Source organism: Mobula hypostoma, chromosome 3, assembly GCF_963921235.1.
Source record: "Mobula hypostoma chromosome 3, sMobHyp1.1, whole genome shotgun sequence".
Classification (NCBI taxonomy): Eukaryota; Metazoa; Chordata; class Chondrichthyes; order Myliobatiformes; family Myliobatidae; genus Mobula; species Mobula hypostoma.
The window spans coordinates 193,060,611-193,082,729 of NC_086099.1; the positions used below are offsets into that span (position 1 = coordinate 193,060,611).

Genomic DNA, 22,119 nt, shown 5'->3' on the forward strand with positions numbered 1-22,119 from the left:
TTTCGAAGTACCTGCACTCTTTTCAAATGGGAACACTGGTGAAATTGGTGTAAAAAGAGATTGTCTATATAACAGAGAGAGGAAGATTTGTAATAAAAATGCAACCAGCACTAAGCATAAGAACCAATAAATATGCAAGTTGCTGTGTACCACAGAGTTCCTATAGATTTATAGGAACTCAGGTCACTTGTCTGAGCGCTACTGGTATCATGTTACCCAGTACTACCTGTCGGCTGGTCAGCGACTAAACCAGCTCCCCCACCAGACTTGCCTGCTGAGGAGGGTGGCCAGACACCCTGCAGGATGAAAAACAAGACCTGTCAAAGGGCGGATGAACCCTTTCGTAGGGTCAACAGCCATCTAGCAAACACTTGCCGTGAAGCGTGGAAAGGGCATCCCTTACATCGAAGCTTGGTCGGGCCATTCACTGCAACAGAACTTCCCCCAGCCGTCTTGGACCCCACCATGCCACTGGATCCGGGAGGGGACGTCGAGAGGGTGGGTCTGGACCTGTGCAACCCCCTACTCACCTAAAATCCATTCACGCACACGCTGTTCCTGAGGAGTGGGGTACCACCCCACTAACTGACTGAAAGGAACCATCATCCTATGGGATGGATAGCCAGAGAGAGATAGATTTAAAATGCAATGAAATATAACCCTAACTCTGCAAGTGCTGGGAATCTGAAGGAGGAAATACTGGAGGCATATGTGAGAAGAGACCCAGAGCTCTGACAAGGTCTTTCCATCTGAAACGTTAATTGTGTCCCTTTTCACAGAAAATAATGGAAATGATCAGCCTGACCTGCTGAGTGTTTCCAGTATTTTCATCTTTTATTTTGTATTGGAGTGTGGTTAAGGCAAAATATAGATACCATTTTTCAATATACACTCACTAAATGGTCCTTAATTTCATGGTTGAATATTTTATCTCGTGATGTTGGTTATAATTGGATTCTAACATCTATTAATATTCCATTGCTTGAACACAGCAAAGAATCCCAAGAAGCCACCAAAGTCCTACCTGATACATGCGGGTTTTGAACCACTGACGTTTACCAATATGTTTCCCAGCTGGGAACACAGGGAAGACGTTGCAGAGATCACAGAAAAGGTAAAGTATTAATCCATTTTTGTGTCTAAATAGCTGAGCTGATGTATATGTAGGATGCTTAAAATTAATCTTGGTATCTGTCTTTATTTTTTGTATAATCCAAGGAAGCTGAAGTCTGCAATAAAATAATTTTGGTGGAGGATGTACTGCATAAGTTGTGTCAGACACAGTATCCCCTAGCAGAACTGCAAGCCCGCCCTCTGCCAGAGGGGGTTGATCCACTAAAACTTGAAATTTACCTTACTGATGAAGACTTCCAGGTAAGCTGCCCCTGTTCTATAATAACTGGTGGGTGTGCATGGACACACTGTGAAAGGTGCTACACCTGCTGACAAGCTTCTAAGTTCAGTTTTTTTTAAAAATACCTTTATTCTTTCCACCTCACACTCCCATCACATCCTGTGCACCACTTTCCCCCCTCCTTTCTGCATAAATGTCTTCAAGTTGAAACAAACTCTTTGCTAAATCCATTGCTCCATTTCTTGCAACACCAGATTCCATATTCTTGGCCTTTCTCTTTAGAGACTGGTCTGCTTCTCATATTTATCTATAGAAAATCTAATCATGTAATGACTGCTTCAAAGGAGGATTATTGCTAGAATTAAGTTTGACTACAAAATGTAAGGTTAATAATAGTATCAGTGATTCTCAACTGTCTTCCTTTATCCCTAAGTGTGATTTCCCTTCTACCACACTTGACAGCTTTATCCAGTCCATTTTCCACACTAGTTCTCTCACCCACTCTTCTTCCATTAAGTGTAAGGATAGAGTTCTCCTTTGCCTCTGCAGTCCACCCCATCTGCTTCAAGTTCAACTGATTGTCTTCCATTATTTCTGCCACCTTCGGTGGGTTTCCACCGCCAGACATCCTCTGCTCACCTCCCGTTTCATTATTCTGAGGGGGCCTCTCCCTCCTTGACTCCTGGTTCTTGGGGCAATAGCAGATAGGAGTTAATCTTGGTAAGCGTGAGGTGGTGCCATTTGGGAGGAAGGTGAGTGGTTAGGATCTGAAACACTATCAAAACGGTGATGGAGTCAGTTACTCTCATAATGTGGCTAGACAAGCATTTAAATCACCAAGCAGGGAAAGTGGTCAGAATGTGATCTCATCCTGACAGGAGAAGTTGATTGGATGACCACTTTGTAGAACGCCTCCTTCCAGTCTCTAAGGGAGATCCTTTTAAATTGCCTGAAGCTTTATTTATCTAACCCATTCCCATGCTGATCATCAGCCCTCCTGCAATAAAGCCCACTGTAAATTCAAAAAATTCAGACAACTAGTCATTTCTGTTTGTCAGAATTGGTCAGTTCTGACGCAAGATCATCAAACTATAACCTTTATTGAATTTTCCTCCCCATATGTGCTTGAGTGGCTGGGTATTTCTGGCAGTCGCTTTTATTTCTAATTCCTCAGCAACTTCTAGTTCCAGCATGGTACTATGTCAGTATTCATTTCCCTCTTCTTGTGCTTTCTTCAGATCATCTGTAATTAACAAGCCTTCACCATCCTCTCCCCTATTACACCACTTGCATCACCTAAGTTTGCTTGGTCTGTGTACATTGCCTTTGTTCTCTCCAATCCTTCCTTTCTCTGTAACTTAAAACATCCAGGGATTTTACCAATTTAACTGAGATTTTTTATTTGTGAATCACAAGCTCCTTTTTTCACTGTAGAGCCGCCCCCCCCCAAAAAAAAGAAATTGTAAAATATGAAAACTTAAAAATTCAAAACCTGAAATGTCTGCATTTCAAAAGTATTCATCCCCTTTTGCTCAGTATTTAGTTGAACTACCTCTCACAGATGTTACAGTCTTTTTGGATAAGTCTCTGTTAGCTTTGCACAACATGATGGAGCAAGATTTGTCCATTCCTCCTTGCAAAATAGCTCAGGCTGTGCCAGGTTAATTGGGAAGCAGCAGTGGACAGCAATCTTGAGGTGTTGCCAGAGATGTTTGACCAGGTTAAGGTCAGGACTCTGACTAGGCCACTCACGGACATCAACTTTCTTCATTTGAAGCCACTCCATGGTTGTTTTGGCAGCGCGCTTTGGGTCATTGTCCTGTTGAAAGACAAACTTCCTTCCCAGTTTAAGCATTTTGGCAGAGGCTAACAGGATTAGATTAGATTATGAGAACACTCAGTCCTCTTTTATTGTCAATTAGAAATGCATACATGCATTAAGAAATAATACAATGTTTCTCCGGAGTGATATCACAGAAAACAGGACAGAACCACATAATTATAACATATAGTTACAACAGTGCAAAGCAATACTATAATTTGATGAAGAACAAACCATGGGCACAGTTAAAAAAAAGTCTCAAAGTTCCCGAGTCGATCGACTCCCGAGTCCCTGATAGCAGGCAGCAAAAGGGAGCCATAAACCTCCAGGCACCGTCAACTTACCGATGCCTTGGAAGCAGCCAACCAGAGCCGACACCGAGTCAGTCCATCCGAAAACTTCGAGCCTCCGACCAGCCCCTCCAATACAGCCTCCCAAGCACCTTCGACCTAGCCCCGGCCGCTGAAACAAGCAAAACCGAGGATTCGGGGCCTTCTGCTCCGGAGATTCCGGTTACCACACAGTAGCAGCGGCAGCAAAGCGGGCATTTCAGAAGTTTTCCAGATGTTCCTCCGTACTCTCACGTCCGTCTCCATCAAATCAGAATTGTGCATGGTCCCCTACTTGACAGATTACAGATATTCATCACCGGAGAGGCCGTGCGCACTGCTGTCACGCCGCCATCTTCTCCTTCTGTATTTCTGTATTTAGTAGCACTCATCTTCCCATCGATCCTGACCAGATTTCCAGTCTCTGCTGCTGAAAAGCATCCCCATAGCATTTTTTTTCTCTCTCTCTTTCCCTCTCACAATCATTCCTTGCCTGCTCTCCATCTTCCTCTGGTGCTCCCCTCCCCCTTTCTTTCTACCATGTCTCCAGCTTTGTTTCCCTTTAGCCAATCAACTTCCCAGCTCTTAGCTTCATCCCTTCCCCACCTGTCTTCTCCTATCATTTCGGATCTCCCCCTCCCCCTCCAGCTTTCAAATCTCTTACTATCTCATCTTTCAGTTCGTCCTGACAAAGGGTCTCAGCCCAAAACGCCGACTGTACCTCTTCCTATAGATGCTGCCTGGCCTGCTATGTTCTACCAGCATTTTGTGTGTGTTGCTTGAATTTCCAGCATCTGCAGATTTTCTTGTGTTTGCCCATTGCATGATGTTACCTCCACCATGTTTTACAGTAGGGATGGTGTTACCTGGCTGATGTACAGCATTAGATTTACACCACATGTACCACTTAATGTTGGGTCCAAAACATTCCACTTTAATCTCATCCAAGCACTAGACTTTCTTCCTCATCTTTATGGTATCTCTAAGTGACAGTTTGCAAAGTCTTTACAGGCAGGGATATGCTTTCTTCTTGGCCAGGACTTCTTCCTTGCCATTCTTCCATAAATACCCTTTTTGTGCAACGCCTTGGGTATTGTGAAGCCATTAACCTGTAAAAGGAAATGCAGTGAGGCTGGTTGAGATCTGACTAGATAAAGAGTCTCCTCCATTTCCTCCTGGCTCACTTTTCCATCCGTACCAACCACCCTTCTCACAACACTTGCCCCATGCAGTCTCAGGACATTCAGCATCTGCCCTTTAACTTTGTGGCTTTTCACCATTCAAGGGCATTAACAGTCCTTTCCAAGTCTGGCAGCAGTTTACTTGCATTTCTGTCAGTGAAGTGTTTTGTATTCTGATGTGATCTCCTACATATTGGGGAAACCAAGTGCAGATGGTGAGGCTGCTTTGCAGAAAATGGCTGCTCAGCCTGCAAGGAAGGCCCGTGCTTCCAGTTGGTGATCAATCCCTTCTCCAATCCATCTCTCATCCTGCCACCCCACAATTGGACACTGCTTGTGTTGTGTATTTTATATTACTCACACATTCAAAATTAATTGATTAAGCATTCTTGTTTTTTTCAATAATTCATTACAGGTTATATGTAAAAATATTAATTGCTATATCATCATGCTACCACATGATAGATGCACACCTGATGAAGGGTCTCGGCCCGAAATGTTGACTGTTTACTCTCTTCCACAGATGCTGCCTGGCCTTCTGAGTTCCTCCAGCATTGTGTGTGTGTCTGTGTGTTGCTTTGGATTTCCACCACATGCAAATTTTCTTAGTTTGGTTTGATAGGTTTATAAAATCAAGCGAGGCACAGATAGAGTGGACAGCTAGAACCTTTTTCCTGAAATTGGAATGTCTAGTATTAGAGGGCACATGTTTAAGGTGAGAGCAGTAAAATATAAAGGAGATGTATGAGGAAAGTTTATTACACAGTGGGTGGTGGTGGTGAAAGCAGGTACATGTCAGCATTTATGGGACTCTTAGATGCCCGAATATGTTCAGAAGTGATGATTATGGCCAACATGCAGGTGAAACAGATTAAATTAAAAGGAGTGATGAGTTTAGTTAGTTTGGCACAACTCATGGGCTGAAGGATCTGCTACATTCATTGGGGGGTGGTCGAAATGAGGGGGAGTTCCTCCAGCAGATTGTTAAGCAGAGTAATGATCTAGGACATAGTTGCTGTAACGGTGGTGGAAAAAGAATCAATCAAGATTTGCATAGAAGGGAACTGGACAGACATCTGAGGAAAATAATTTGCAGGACCTGGAGAAAGAATGGAGAAGTAGGATGGATAATTTTATTGTACTAGGACAGCGTATTCAATGGACTAAAGGTGACATAACAGCCCTTGCTTCAAAAACTTGTAATTAGATTAGAAGTCTTTACAAAGAGATTAAAGTTGTACTAACCAAATTATACCTTCACTGTGCATTTGGTGATCCATTTTTTTAAAGATTAAATACATTATGATAACAGCTGTAGTTCAATTTTGTTAAGATATATCAACTCGGCCAAAATGTAGAATTTTGACTAGAAACATCCATCATGACTTTCCTCCCACAGATACCGCTCAAACCTCTGAGTTCTTCCAGCAAATGGTTTCTTGCTCAATACTGTAGGAGCTGAATGAAAATAAAAATGCATGTGTAGAAATCTGGAATACAGAAAATGCTGGAAACTCTCAATAAATCATGCAGCATCAATGGAAAGAGATGCAGTTTCAATATATCTGCATTTTCTATTTATACGGCAGGACTTGAAACCAATTATAGTTTTAGTTCCACACTACAACGTTCTGGTTTAAATCCTGATGAGAGCAACCTGCCTTTTGAAGAAGGGGGAAATTGTCTGAAGTTACCCACTATTCATCTGTCAGACAATGTGTTAGAATTGGTCCTTTGTTTTATAGTTTACTTTTTGTCTTCACTGTCCCTTTTTAATGTTTCTAGTTCATTAGCTAGGAAATATTATGTACCATTACACTAGTAAGTGAATCAAGTTTAACGCAATAATATGTTCCTTTACAGAAAGCACTCGAAATGACAAGAGAAGAGTTTAGTGTCCTGCCCTCCTGGAAACAAGTTAAACTGAAGAAAGAAAAAGGACTGTTTTGAGCAATTTGTTGTACTGAACATTTTATTTTTGGAAACGCAACATGCTTAATAATGGAGACTTCGCAGAAGATCATTTTGACATCTGTGGTTTGGTCAGTGGAACACAGTAAACAAAGAAATTGCACATTCAGGGCAGTGATGCCTTTTTTGTGGGGCGGGGAGGGATTGGGGGCAATCTCATCCGTTTCTGCATGTTGAGGGGGGCTGTATGGGTTTTAACAGTGTTGACATAATGAGATAGTGCTGTCATATGCATTTGACCTCAAAATGCACTTATGAGCAACGGATGCTATTCAGCTATGTCCTGCCTATATATCTTGAAGGCAATATATTTTGTAAAGTGTTACTTTGTGTGTAGCAGATAGTAAATCATAAAGAGTTTATATTTATATAATACAACATGAAAAGTGACTACAGTTTAATGACTAAATATTTAATTGTTAATGACATTATATTCATTCTAGAAGACATTTGCATTAACCAGAAATTACAATAGCTAGTTGGAACAAGATAATGCCACAAGCAAGTGTTTTTTTTTTGCATCCTGATAATCATGCTGTTGACTTTGGGCAGTGAAATATGCCCTCAGTACTGTTATGGACAATGTGTATTTATGGTATGAAGTAATGGGAAAACTGCGCAAATCAAGTAACTTTTTATGTGAATCTATGAAATGTATAGTGCCTTGCTGTTGTGTACAGTTTATACTACATAGCAGATGTCTGAATTTTGATGGAAGCAGGTGTTTAGAAGGAACTCCCTCATTCAGTTAACTTGTAATGCTGGAGATTTAAACATCTCTATTTCTAATATTCATCAGCCTAACAAACTTCTTTGTGATACAGTTTAGAAAAATAAAAGTTGACGAATGGATTTGTATTCCCTGGGTATGTTTCCTTCGCACCTTTATATCAGAACAGTTGACAAGTGAAGCCAGCTTGAGTCCTTTGATGCAGTTGAATACTGTCATCAGTAGCACTCTATTTCTCTCTCCCATGATTATATAGGAGCTAACACCAACTTAGCCTTGCTTGGTGGCTTTGGTGAAATACCCCTGGCACACGGTTCCAATATCAGAGGCAAACTTTGCCTTCAAAAGTCAATAAGCTTGGAAAGTGGTCATGAGTTTTGAGAAGACTATGAGAGAAGCAAAGCAGTTACTTCAAAAACTCCAGGGAGACTTCTAAATTGGGAGCACATGCAAAACTGCAGATGCTGGAATCAGCAGCAGGAGGAACTGAGCAGGTCAGGCAGAAACTGGGAGGTGATAGGTGGTAGTCACAAGGGATGAAGAATCCAATCGGTGTTGTCATCCCCATCATCTGAATCCACCTGTCGTCTGGCTAGCTCTTGCTCCACCCTTTTATCCCCTCTATCTTTAAGTCCCGCTGAAGGGTCCTGACCCAAAACACACAGACTATCCATTTCCTTCCACAGATGCTGGCTGACCAGTTCAGTTCCTCCAGCTGTTTGTGTGCTGTTCTAAATTGGAAATTAGAGTCGCAGGGTCATAGATTTATACAACACAGAAACAAACCCTTTAGCCCTTCAAAGCCATACCGACTATCAAGCTTCCATCTTCATGCTAAACCTACTGGAACCAATTTTATTCTTCTAAATCTCGTCAGTTGTCCCACAAATTCTACCGCTCACCTACGTACCAGAGGAAATTTAAACTGGCCAATTAAGGCAACAATCCACACATTTTGTTTTTAAGATGTAGGAGCTGGTGGTGTAGTGGCATCAGCACTGGACTTCAAGGCAGATGGTCGTGAGTTCAAACCCAGCCGGGTCCCAACCTGGGCAGCAGCGGTATCTGTGCGGAAGAAAGGCCTGACAATCTACTTCCATATCTTGCCATGAAAACCCTATGGTCCATGAGGTCATGAAGAGCCAGACTCGACTGAACAACAACAAGGAGGAAGGCGGAGACGACCTACGTGATCACAGGCAGGTTGGTGCTGTCTGTGTGGAGTTTGCAGAAGGTCAGAATTGAATTCATGTCTCCCACCCAGTGAGGCAACAACTCTACTACTACACTACTCGGCCATTCCAGTGGTACAAGAGGTAGAAAAGAATTGTCTGAAAGGTCTGCTGCAAAAATTAACTATAGAATCAAGAAAATCTCTTTAAGGGAAATGTCCAATAAGTCTCCTTTCCCCCCCTTTCAGCTATTTACCCAATTTCCTGTCAATAGCTATTCTTTGAACCAGTTTGCAACACCCTCCCATGCATTATATTCCAAATCAATTCAGCATGTGCAAAATAGAAAATTTCTCACCTCCTACTTGATTTTTCTGCTAGTCACCTCAATTATTCTTGCTCTGTCAAAGTACCCATGTTACTGGGTTTTTGTGGTACTTTTAGACGCTGAGTTCCATCTTAGGCATGACAAGTGATGTTATAATAAAATGATTTGGATGCCTGAAACTTGTTCCAATTTTCAATCCAAATAGTGTTTGGAAATTACTATGTTAACAATGATTTGTCCCACAATAGGGCCACCCTCAGGGTGGAGGAGCAACATCTTGTATTCCATGTGGGTAGCCTCCAACCCTGATAGCATGAATATCAATTTCTTCTTCTAGTAAAAAACTACCTCCACTCCCCTCTTCTTCTATTTCCCACTCTGGTTCCTTAGCTCTTCTCACCTGCCCATCACCTCCCCCGGTGTCCCTCTTTTTTTGCTTTCTCCTGTGGTTCACTCTCTTTAACAAATTTGTTTCTCTCCAGCTCTTTTCCTTTCCTATCCAGCTGGCTTCACCTATCACTTTCTATCTATCCATTGTCCACTCCTCCCACCTGTTTACTCTGGCATCTTCCCTTTTCCTTTCCAGTCCTGATGAAGGGTCTCAGCCCAAAACGATTGTCTATTCATTTCCATAGATGCTGTCTGACCTGCTGAGTTCCTCCAGCATTTTGTGTGTGTTGCTCTGAAAAATCTCTTCTATTTATAACTTCAAATGAAATATTATATTTTAAAAGTTACCAATATCATACTATAAAAAAAAAACACTCAGCTAATTCATATGTTACTAATGTAGAATCTTCAGGGTATTTCACCAAGGAATTAGTTTGTACACATCTGAAATTCTCATTTGCTCTAGATTCTCCTTGGCTCCTTTGAAGAAAGCAGCTTGTATGATAGAATAAATACTGAATCACTGAGCATACATAGTTTAAAATTACTACCAAAATTTTAAAATTTTTTGTACACAGAAATTCCTGAGCTAGTGTGTTTTCTAGGTATTACAGCAAATGCAGGTCATTTTTCTGTGATTATTATTGGAAATTCCAGACTATGCATCTCTCAGGGCTTCAAACATGCCTCTAAGCAAAACAACAACTGAAGATTGTGCCCTTTTATTTCTTTGAGTTTATGTTCATGTGAGCAAAAGTTTATCCCATTCTCAAAGGTTTTTCCAACAATTTAGAAGCTCCAAGAATGTCTTTTTCCCCCAAAAGCAATGTGGGCTATCAAAGGAACTCACCAAACTGTTATTAACTAGCTTTTCTTCACCGTATTTCTACATTTACTAAATGGGGTTTTGACCTACTTTTGCTTAGAGTGGTGCAATTTTAAAAGTTTGCTAATATTCCTTTTTTGAAGTTTGGTTTTTGGATTTAGCAGTTTGTCATCATGTCCTCTAATCCTTGCTCTCCACCATCCTGCTCAAAGTGCTTCTCGATTTCCAGCTTGATTGTAAATAATTTTTCAAATCAACAGGGATTTAGTGTATTTAGTTGAGTAAACATTTATTTCATTGCAGGGGTGCTCTTTCCATCTTGATGCTTAGTGTAATCTATTATAAAATAAAATGTTAAATATTCACTTTCCTACCAGTTCTCTCCCCCATAATCTGTAATAAACTTTTTTTAGCCTTGTTCTGTGTTTTGTCTTTGTGCTAAAATGTTGAACAATTTTTTTTTTCCTGGGGCTTCACAATTTGCTCCCTAATTGTCCCTGTCACAGGGGAGACCGCCAGCAACTATTGGCCCCTCATTTGCATTAGTCTTTCAGATTTAGATGAAGACTTTTTCGTGTTTGTGGGCAGATGATACATTCCCTGTCAGAGGTGTGCATTCTGATGGTCCTTCACAGAAATGGAGGACACAGGAGAAGAGGTTTGAGAGGGTAATAAATCAGCCTGGATGTAATAGTGGAACAAACTCAATGAGCTGAATGACCCAATTCTATTCCCATGTCAAAATGCATGGTTATGCACTTTGGTAGTAGAAATAAATATGTAGACTATTTTCTAAACGGGGAGAAAATCTAGGAATCTGAGATGCAGAGGGACTTGGGAGTGTTTGAACTTGTAGGTTGAGTCGGTGGTGAGGAAGGCAAATGCCATGTTAGCATTCATTTCAAGCGGTTGAGAATACAAGAGAAAGGAGGTGATGCTGAGGCTTTATAAGGCACTGGTGAGGCCTCACCTTGAGTACTGTGAACAGTTTTGGGCCCCTCATCTTAGAAAAGATGTGCTGGCATTGGAGAGGGTCCAGAGGAGGTTCACATGGATGATTGCAGGAGTGAAAGGGTTATCACACGAGGAACAGTTGATGGCTCTGGGTCTGTACTTGCTGGAATTCAGAAGGATGAAGGGGGATCTCATTGAAACATTTCGAATGTTGAAAGGCCTAGACAGTAGATGTGGAAAAGATGTTTTTCATGGTGGGGGAGTCTAGGACAAGAGGGCACAGCCTCAGGATAGAGGGTCACCCTTTCAAAACAGAGATGCGGAGAAATGTCTTTAGCCAAAACGTGGTGAATTTGTGGAATTTGTTGCCACATGCAGCTGTGGAGGCCGGATTGTTGGGTATATTTAAGGCAGAGATTGATAGGTTCTTGATTGGACATGGCATCAAAGGTTATGGGGAGAAGGCCAGGAACTGGGGTTGAGGAGGAGATAGAAAAAAGGATCAGCCATGATTGAATGGTGGAGCAGACTCGATGGGTTAGATGGCCCAATTCTGCTCCTATGTCTTATGGTCTAAATGGTCTTCTGTGCTTCAGGGGCTTTGAACCAAGTCAATAATGTGGCTTGATCTCTAGATCTTGATGTTCAAAATAAAACTTTTATGGTCAATGAATGCTGGACTTGTGCAAAACTTTGCAGTTGTGAGACATCCTGTTACTTTTATCATGCTGATGTTCAATCAACTAAGTTATCTCAGCAGCTTACAGAACTCTGAAATCTTGCACTCAGTTCTCTCACTAATCCCAATGCAAGGATTAATTTTCAACTGAAGCGGCTTTTGTTTTTTGATTTATTATTAACTTTCTCCCAGCTGCTTGTTTTTTTTTGGGGGGTGGGGGAGGTATCTTGCAGGTACTTAAGAAGTGCACTTAAAGACAGCAAGTGTATAGAACTGGCAGGTTGGCTTATTGTGCTCTGCTGTTGAATTTGAATTTCATCTATTAGCCTCACTTTTAAGAACTATTGGATTTTCAGATTAACTAACCATTATCATCACTGCAGGAAGTTAATTTTAGTATTTAAAGCAAGTACATTTAAACGTGGTAATTAATTCACTTCAAATTAACCCAGTGAGGGAAGAGAAGGAACAGCTCAATCTCTTTTTTTCTGTAGGCAATTCAGAAATCTTAATGTCAATTTAAAGACAACTCCACCTTTGCTTTTTTTTTGCTAATCCAATCTTTCCCAATTTGATTAATTCATCTACTATCATCTGTCTTTCCATATCATCTTTTACCATGCTTCATTTTGGTTATACAGTAGCCCTGTTTCAGTCATCTGGGTAAGCCTAGGGTACCTGTTGGCTTCTGTGCTGTTTCCCGATCACACTTCCAATCATCTAGTACCAAAACACGATCACTAAAAGGTGTAATGAGAAGTCCACTGGAACATGGGTGGGTCCAGTACAACCCCAGCTAAGTACAAGATTTCCTCTACAGCAATAGAAGCTGTAGATTAAACGGTGCTATTTTAAATGTAGAAGGAATATTGATAAATTTTTTAACTACAAGAATGAGGAAAACCAGTATAATCCAAATTATTGTAGTATGAGGAGTTTTGAAGATGGAGACCAAGTTTATGGAGATTTTCAAAAACACTTTAATCCTTGGCTCTATATGGAAAAAAATGAAGAGGATAACATTCAAAATTGCTATTGCCAAGCCTTTATGCAGCATAGTTAAACATCCTCTGAAGATTTGTGTTTAATTCAGGACTTTACTCTTCGAGAGGTTACTTCTTCAGCAGTTTGATCAGGGCGTGACTGCACAAGTGCGTGGACGTCAGCCAGTGAGAACAGCAAGAAGAGTTTAAAAGGAGACGGTTATTTCTTCAGCAGTTTGATTGGGGCACGACTGCACAAGCATGTGGATGTCAGCCAGTGAGAACAGCGAGAGAAGTGTAAAAGGAGAAAGCTTTATAGAGTGGGTGTCAGAGGTGCGAGCGACAGAGTAGAGGGAGACAGTATGAAGGCTTTGGCTCAATGGGGTTTTGGCGATAAAGGGTCGAGGTGAGGTAGGTTATCTGTGTGGAATACAGACAGGAAGTATGTGTGTGAGGCCGGTGTTCTGTGCTTGGTGTGAGACATGAGAAGTCCTGGAGACTCCCAGCCTCCCGGACAGCCACATCTGCGCCAGATGCGTCGAGCTGCAGCTCCTTAGGGACCACGTTAGGGAACTGGAGATGCAGCTTGATGACCTTCGTTCTGGTCAAGGAAAGTGAGGAGGTGATAGATAGGAGCTATAGGCAGGTAGTCACACCTGGGGCCTTGGGAGACATAAGTGGGTAGTCAGGAGAGGGAAGGGCAGGAGTCAGAGGCTAGAGAGCACCCCTGTGGCTGTCCCCCTTAACAATAAGTACTTCTGCTTGAGTACTGTCGGGGGGGGGGGGGAGCAACAGTGGCCACGCCTCTGGCACAGAGTCTGGCCCTGTGGCTCAGAAAGGTAGGGAAAGGAAGAGGGTGGCAGCAGTGATAGGAGACTCTACAGTTAGGGGGTCAGACAGGCGATTCTGTGGACGCAGGAAAGAAGCACGGATGGTAGTTTGCCTTCCAGGTGCCAGGGTCCAGGATGTTTCTGATCGTGTTCAAGACATCCTGAAGTGGGAAGGAGAACAGCCAGAGGTCATGGTACATATTGGTACCAATGACATAGACAGGAAAAGGGAGGTGGTCCTGAAAGCAGACTACAGGGAGTTAGGAAGGAAGTTGAGAAGCAGGACCACAAAGGTAGTCATCTCAGGATTACTGCCCATGCCACGCAACAGTGAGTATAGGAATAAATTGAGGTGGAGGATAAATGCATGACTGAGGGATTGGAGCAGGGGACAGGGATTCAGATTTCTGGATCATTGGGACGTCTTTTGGGGCAGGAGTGACCTGTACAAAAAGGACGGGTTGACTTGAATCCCAGGGGGACCAATATGCTTGCGGGGAGGTTTGCTGAGGCTATTGAGGAGAGTCTAAACTAGGATTGCTGGGGGGGGAACCAAACTGAAGAGATGGAGGAAAAGCTGGTTGGCTCACAAATAGAGAAAGCTTGGAGATAATGTGAGAGGGAGGATAGGCAGGTGACAGAAGGGACGCGCTCAGACCGATGGTTTGAGATGTGTCTATTTTAATGCAAGAAGTACTGTATTGTGAACAAAGCGGATGAACTTAGAGAATGGATCTGTACTTGGAGCTATGATGTTGTAGCCATTACAGAGATTTAGATGGCTCAGGGGCAGGAATGGTTACTTCGAGCGCCAGACTTTAGATGTATCAGAAAGGACAGGGAGGGAGGCAAAAGAGGTGGGGCGTGGCACTGTTGATCAGAGATAGTGTCACAGCTGCAGAAAAAGAGGAAGTCATGGAGCGATTGTCTACGGCATCTCTGTGATTGGAAGTTAGAAACAGAAAGGGGTCAATAACTCTACTGGGTGTTTTCTATAGACCCCAATAGTAACAGGGACATCGAGGAGCAGATAGGGAGACAGATTCTGCAAAGATGTAATAATAACAGGGTTGTCATGTTGGGAGATTTTAATTTCCCAAATATTGATTGGCAGGTCCCTAGAGCGAGGGATTTAGATGGGGTGGAATTTGTTAGGTGTGTTCAAGAAGGTTTCTTGACACAATACAAGGGGTGATTGACAAGTTTGTGGCCTAAGGTAGAAGGAGTCAATTTTAGAAACCCTAGCACATTTATTTTTCAACATAGTCCCCCCCCACATTTACACACTTAGTCCAGCGGTCGTGGAGCATACGGATCTTGGACCTCCAGAAAGTGTCCACAGTAGGGGTGATTGATAAGTTCGTGGCCTAAGGTAGAAGGAGATGAGATATACAGCTCTCGTTACATGCACATGCAGTTCAACTTTGAGTGATTATGCAGAAAGTTTGAAGTTAATAACGCATCGGGGTGATTAATAAGTTCGTAAGGTAGAAGGAGATGAATTATTAACTTCAAATTATAGACCGTGTCTTACTTCAGTGGTTGGTAAATTGATGGAGAAGATCCTGAGAGGCAGGATTTATGAACATTTGGAGAGGCATAATATGATTAGGAATAATCGACATGGCTTTGTGAAAGGCGGGTCAGGCCTTAGGAGCCTGATTGAATTTTTTTGAGGATGTGACTAAATCCTTTGAAGGTAGAGCTGTAGATGTAGTGTATATGGATTTCAGCATTTGACAAGGTACCCCATGCAAGGCTTATTGAGAAAGTAAGTAGGCATGGGATCGAAGGGGATATTGCTTTGTGGATCCAGAACTGGCTTGCCCACAGAAGACAAAGAGTGGTTGTAGATGGGTCATATTCTGCATGGAGGTTGGTCACCAGTGGTGTGCCTCAGGGATCTGTTCTGGGACCCTTACTCTTCGTGATTTTTATAAATGACCTGAATTATGAAGTGGAGGGATGGGTTAGTAAGTTTGTTGATAACACAAAGGTTGGCGGTGTTGTGGATAGTTTGGAGGGCTGTCAGAGGTTACAGCGGGACATTGACAGGATGCAAAACTGGGCTGAGAAGTGGCAGATGGAATTCAACCCAGATAAGTGTGAGGTGGTTCATTTTGGTAGGTCAAATATGATGGCAGAATATAGTATTAATGGTAAGACCCTTGGCAGTGTGGAGGATCAGAGGGATCTTGGGGTCCGAGTCCATAGGACAATCAAAGCTGCTGCACAGGTTGACTCTGTGGTCAAGAAAGCATAAGGTGCATTGGCCTTCATCAATCATGGGATTGTGTTTAGGAGCCGAGAGGTAATGTTGCAGCTATATAGGACCCTGGTTAGACCCTACTTGGAGTACTGTGCTCAGTTCTGGTTGCCTCACTGCAGGAAGGATGTGAAAACCATAGAAGGGATGCAGAAGAAATTTACAAGGATGTTGCCTGGATTGGGGAGCATGCCTTATGAGAATAGGTTGAGTGAATTTGGCCTTTTTTCCCTTGGAGCAACAGAGGATGAAAGGTGACCTGATAGAGGTGTATAAGATGATGAGAGGCATTGATCATGTGGATAATCAGAGGCTTTTTCCAAGGGGTGAAATGGCTAACATGAGAGGGCACAGTTTTAAGGTGCTTGGAAGTAGGTACAGAGGAGATGTCAGGGTTAAGTTTTTTTTTACGCAGGAAGTGGTGAGTACGTGGAATGGGTTGCCAGCGACGGTGGTGGAGGCGGATACGATAGGGTCTTTTAAGAGACTTCTGGACAGGTACATGGAGCTCAGAAAAATAGAGGGCTATGGGTAACCCTAGGTATTAAGGTAAGGACATGTTGGGCTGGCTGGTGGTGCAATGACATTGGCGCCGGGCCCGGGAGCGGAGGTTCCCAGGTTCGAAACTAATCGGGTCCGCCCCGAGCACGCTTTCCATCTGTGCCAAGTTGAGTGTCAAGAACAGAACTCGACCTCGTAAAACAAGGGGAAAATACTGCGAAAATGTCTGTGTGAAGAGTGGCTCTCTCTCTCACTCTGCGCCTTGGAAAATAAGAAGCCATGAAAAATCCATCATCATGGACGCACGCACAGACCCCGCAGGCACACGCCAAAAAAAAAGTAAGGACATGTTCGTCACAGCTTTGTGGGCCAAAGGGCCTGTATTGTGCTGTAGGTTTTCTATGTTTCTAGAAGAGTAGTTGTTTGGAGAGCTCTGCTCAGAGAAACAAAGGAAGCAGATATGTTAGCAACACCTCCAGTACGCTGGGTGTGTTAGATATGTTAGCAACATAAGAACGTAACAAATAGGATCAGGAGTAGGCCACCTGGACCATCGAGCCTGCTCGGCCATTCAATAAGACCATGGCTGATCTGACCATGGACTTATCTCCACCTGCCTGCCTTTTCCCCATAACCTTTAATTCTCCTACTATGCAAAAATCTATCCAAACTTGTCTTAAATATATTTACTGAGGTAACCTCCACTGCTTCATTGGGCAGAGAATTCCACAGATTCACCACTCTCTGGGAAAAGCAGTTCCTCCTCATCTGTGTCCTAAATTTACTCCCCCGAATCTTGAGGCTATGTCCCTTAGTTCTAATCTCAGCTATCTGAGGAAACAACTTTCCTGCTTTTATCTTATCTTAGAGATGAACCACAATGATACCAGGTATGTGGAGCCTCGGTTCAATATGAGATGCTGTAGATATTCTCTCTAGTGTAGACAAGGCCAGGACTTTCAATGGTGATCTTCAAGATTATGCAAGGTTCTGACGTGAAGAAGATGGCAAATTACTAAACAGGAGCCCAGAATTGAGGGGAATGATAAAAGATTCAAAAGCAACATAAGAAAAACTTTATTCAATGAATTGCTTAAAAGCACTGGTTACACTATGGTTCAATAGTAAATTTTAAACAGGGAGTTGGATAGGTTTTCAAAAGGGAAATAAATTTGGGCTAAGCAGCAATGGCGGTGACCAGGTGTCTATCAAAGAGCTCACAGAAGTACAATGATCTGTACGGATCTTACATTGAGAAACGAGGAGGGTTGATGAGGTCAATGTATTTGGTGTTGTTGACAGGGTTCAGCAAGGCTCTTAATGAGTTCTAATTTGGCAGGCTGGTCAAATAAGCAAAAACCCAATGGACTGCAGCAAATTGGATTCAAACTTAGCTGACTGACAAAAGAAAAGTAATGTTTATGACTGGATAGCTGCACCATTGGAGTTCCATTGGGGGTCAGTATTTAATGCTTTTCTCTTTGTTGTGCGGTTGTTTAAACTTGCATGGACAGTGCTGTGCAAAAGTCTGAGGCACATATTTATAGCGAGGGTGTCTAAGACTTGCACAGTACTGTAGTAATTTTATGTATTGCTCTGTACTGCTGCCACAAAAGGTAACTTTCATGACCTACGTGAGTGATGTTAAACCTGATTCTGACATGAGTCTCTATTGTGGACTGAGAGTGGGAAGGGGACTGGGAGAGGAGAATCATGGTTGGGAAAAGGGGAAAGGAGAGGGAAGCACTAGAAAGATATCTGTAAAGATCAAACAACCAATTGTTTGGAATCAAATAACCTTGCTGGGTGTGTCTGCGCCCGCAGTCTCTGGCACTCCTCCTCTGTCATCTGTCCCACACACCTCCTGCGGCACTCCACCCTTGCCATGCCCATCATTCTTTGTGCCTGCCGGATTTACAAATTCACTCTCCGCTCCACATTCACATATTCAGTACTGTGCAAGAGCCTTGGGCACCCGAGCTATATATATGAGCCCAAGACACTTGCACAGTACTGTAGGCAGCACAATACAAGTAGTCTGCAAATGAAAAATTGGCCATGTGGTTGAGGTTAATGAGGACACCTTTAGGTTGTAGGCAGTCTGGTCATTTGGGTAAAAGGATGACAAATGAAATTTAATCGATATCAGTGTGCATTTGGGGAGATGCAACAAGGTGAAGGAACACTCAGTGAATGGGAAGGTACTGATTGTTGTGGAGATTCAAAGGGACAGATGTTTAAAAGTAGCTGGACCAACGGTTAAGGTGGATGAAATGGCAATTTGGAACCTTTCCTTTATTAGCCAAGATACCGTCTATACTCAGTGGCTAAGTTACTAGGTACAGGAGATACTGTACCTAATAAAGTGCCCACTGCATGTACTTCAATATGTTCACACGTCTTCTGCTGCTATAGCCCATCCACTTCAAGGTTCAATGTGTTGCGCCTCTGGAGCCTACTATTGTATTTTTAGTTATTGCATGGTTATTTAAGTTGCAGTTGCCCTCCTGTCAGCTTGCTGGCCATTGTCCTCTGAGCCTTCTCATTATCAAGCTGTTTTTGCCCTCAGAGCTGCCACACTCTGAATGTGTTTTTTTTTGTTTTTCATACCATTTTCTGTAAACTCTAGGGACAGATGTGCATGATAATCCCAGCAGAGCAGCAGTTTCTGACATACTCATACCACCCTGTCTAGTTCACGGGCTTTCAGCGTTCTTCCGGCTGCTCAGTCAAATCAGGAGCAAGAGAGGAGGCGAGTCACGGGTTGAGGAGAGAGATTTAAAAGGAGCAAACATGAGGAAATCTGCAGATGCTGGAATTTCAAGCAACACACATATAAGTTGCTGGTGAACGCAGCAGGTCAGGCAACATCTCTAGGAAGAGGTACAATCGACGTTTCGGGCCAAGACCCTTCGTCAGGACTAACTGAAAGAAGAGCTAGTAAGAGATTTGAAAGTGGGAGGGGGTGAGGGAGATCCAAAATGATAGGAGAAGACAGGAGGGGGAGGGTTGGAGCCAAGAGCTGGACAGTTGATTTTTAAAAGGGGATATAAGGGGATATGAGAGGATCATGGGATGGGAGGCCTAGGGAGAAAGAAAGGGGGAGGATTGAAGCCCAGAGGATGGGCAAGGAGCTTTACTTGCTTTCAATGTTTTCCAGCAGCCCAATCAAATTGTGATTCATTAGCAAGGGCAAATGAAAATAAGGCAGGCTGGCCATTGTTGGAGTGAACCAGTGTTACAGTGGGGATGCTTTGGCTCAACAGGCTTGGGCAAGGTGAGTATCTGATAAGCTGCTGCTTCATCTGTTGGTGCGTAGTTAGAGTGGTGAGAATAGCTCCAGGGGCTGTGTGAGATGTGGGAATTCCGGGAAACTTCCAGCCTCCCAGAGAGCTGCAGCCAAACGTCTTGGTACATATTTGCACCGATGACATAGGTAGGAAAAGGGACGAGGTCCTGAAAGGAGAATTGAGGAAGCTAGGTAGAAAGCTGAACAGCAGGACCTCCAGGGTAGTAACCTCTGGATTGCTGCCTGTATCATTTGCCAGTTCAGCTAATATTAGGATGATTTGGCAGATGAATGCACAGCTGAAGAATTGGTGTCGAGGGCAGGGCTTCAGATTTCTGGATCATTGGGATCTCTTCTGGGTTAAGAATGGCATTATACTAAAGAAATGGGTTACACTTGAACCTGAGGGGGACCAATATCATTGCGGGCAGATTTGCCAGATTTGTAAACAGGGAACAAAGTCAAAAATGGTGATGAATACACAACTGAAGGTGCTATATTTGAATGCTCGCAGTATATGGATTAAGCTAGATGATCTTGTAGCGCAGTTAGAGATTGGCAGGAATGACGTTGTGGGATTCACTGAATTGTAACTAAAAGATTAAAGTTGGGAGCTTAGCATCCAAAAATACAAATTGTATTGAAAGGACAGGCAGGTAGGCAGAGAGGGTGGTTTGGCTCTCTTAGTAAAAAAATAAAGTCAAATTCATAGGAAGAGACGACATTGACTCAGAAGATACAGAATCTTTGGGTATAGTTAAGAAACTGCAGGGTAACGATGGGAGTTTATGTACAAGCCTCCAAACAGTAGCTAGGATGTGGGCTACAAATTACAATGGGAGATAGAAAACCCATGTCAAAAAGGAGAATGCTATGACAGTCATGTGTAATTTCAATATGCAGGTAGGTTGGGAAAATCAGGTTGGTGCTGAATCGCAAGAGAGCATTTGTAGAACATCTACAAGATGGGTTTTTAGAGTATCTCATGGTTCAGCCCACTAGGGGATCAGCTATTCGGGATTAGGTGGTGAGTAATGAACTGAATTTGATTAGGAAGCTTTAGGTAAAGGAACCCTTAGGAGGCAGTGATCATGATATGATAGTTTAAGAGGGAAAAGTTAAAGTCAGGTGTATCAGTATTACAGTGGAGTAAAGGGAATTGCAGAGGCATGAGAGGAGAGCTGGCCAAAGCTGACTGGAAGGGGATACTAGCAGGAATGACAGCAGAGAAGCAATGGCTGGAGTTTCTGGGAGAAATATTGAAGGCACAGGATAGATGCATCCCAAAGAAGTAGTAGTATTCTAAAGGCAGGTGGATGTCAAGGGAAGTAAAAGCCAACATAAAAGCAAAAGAAAGGGCATTTAATAGAGCAAAAATTAGTGATTGGGAAACTTAAAAACTAAAAGAAAGCAACTAAAAAAAGTCTGCAGAATGGCTTAGACAGATGAGGAGAATGGGCAGATGGGATGAAGTTTCAGGAATGGTATGGTCAGGCACTTTGGTAGAAGGAATAAAAGGGTAGACTGTTTTCTAAAAGGGGAGAAAATTCAAAAATCTGAGGTACAAAAGGACTTGGGAGCCCTGAACCTGAATTTCCTAAAAGTTAACTTGAAGGTTGAGTCAGTGCAAGGAGGGAAAATGCAATGTTAGTATTCATTTTGAGAGGACTGGAGTATAAAAGCAAGGATGTAATACTGAGGCTTTATAAAGCACTGGTGAGGCCTCACTTGGAGTATCGTGAGAAGCTTTGGGCCCCTTAGCCAACTAAAAAAGCATGTGCTATCATTGCAGAGGGTTCACAGAAAGTTCACAATGATTCTGGGAATGAAAGTGTTAATATGAGGAGTGTTTGATGGCTTGGAGCCTGTACATACTGGAATTTAGAAGAATGAGGGGGAATCTCACTAAAACCAATCAAATGCTGAAAGGCCCAGATAAGGTGGAATGTGGTCAAGACGTTTTCTATAGTAGGGGAGTTTAGAACCAGAAGGAACAGCCTCAGAATAGGGGGACATCTATTTAGAATGGAGATGACGAGGAATTTCTTTAGTCAGAGGGCACTGAATCTGTGGAATTGATGGAGACCAGGTCATTGCGTGTATTTAAGGCAGAGTTTGATATGTTCTTGATTAGTTAGTGTGTGAAAGATTACAGGGAAAAGACATGAGAATTGGGTTAAAGGGGAAAATGGATCAGCCATGATGAAATGGTGGAACAGACTCGATAGCCTGAATGGCCTAATTCTCCTCCTATTTCTTATGATTTAGTGTCAACAATCATTCCATGGTCAAACTCACTTAAATCATTATTTCTACCCCATTCTGATGTTTCATCTGAACAACACCTGAACCTTTTGACCATTTCTGCATGTTTTAATGCATGGAGTTGCTACCACGTGATTGGCTGATTGGATATTTGCATTAATGTGTAGGTGTACCTAATAAAGTGGCCACAGTGTGGAACGATTTACAACAACGGCATGCATACATACAGAGTTCATGTGAATGTGACAT

The 22,119-nt window shown here is 42.7% G+C and overlaps 1 protein-coding gene and 1 long non-coding RNA gene across 19 annotated transcripts in view; one reads left to right on the forward strand and one right to left on the reverse strand.

Moving 5' to 3' along the window:
* Positions 1-10,504, forward strand: part of svila (supervillin a) — a 268,368-nt gene extending 257,864 nt beyond the window's left edge. For all 18 annotated transcript variants that reach the window (XM_063044309.1, XM_063044320.1, XM_063044308.1 and 15 more), the window contains 3 exons: positions 993-1,114; positions 1,219-1,374; positions 6,550-10,504. In XM_063044309.1, coding sequence (XP_062900379.1) covers positions 993-1,114; positions 1,219-1,374; positions 6,550-6,636 — 365 coding nt within the window. In that variant the 3' untranslated portion in view covers positions 6,637-10,504. The remainder of the gene's footprint in view (positions 1-992; positions 1,115-1,218; positions 1,375-6,549) is intronic.
* Positions 4,100-22,119, reverse strand: part of LOC134344467 (uncharacterized) — a 31,650-nt gene continuing 13,630 nt past the window's right edge. The window contains exon 3 of the long non-coding RNA XR_010017440.1: positions 4,100-4,614. This is a non-coding gene — a long non-coding RNA (uncharacterized LOC134344467). The remainder of the gene's footprint in view (positions 4,615-22,119) is intronic.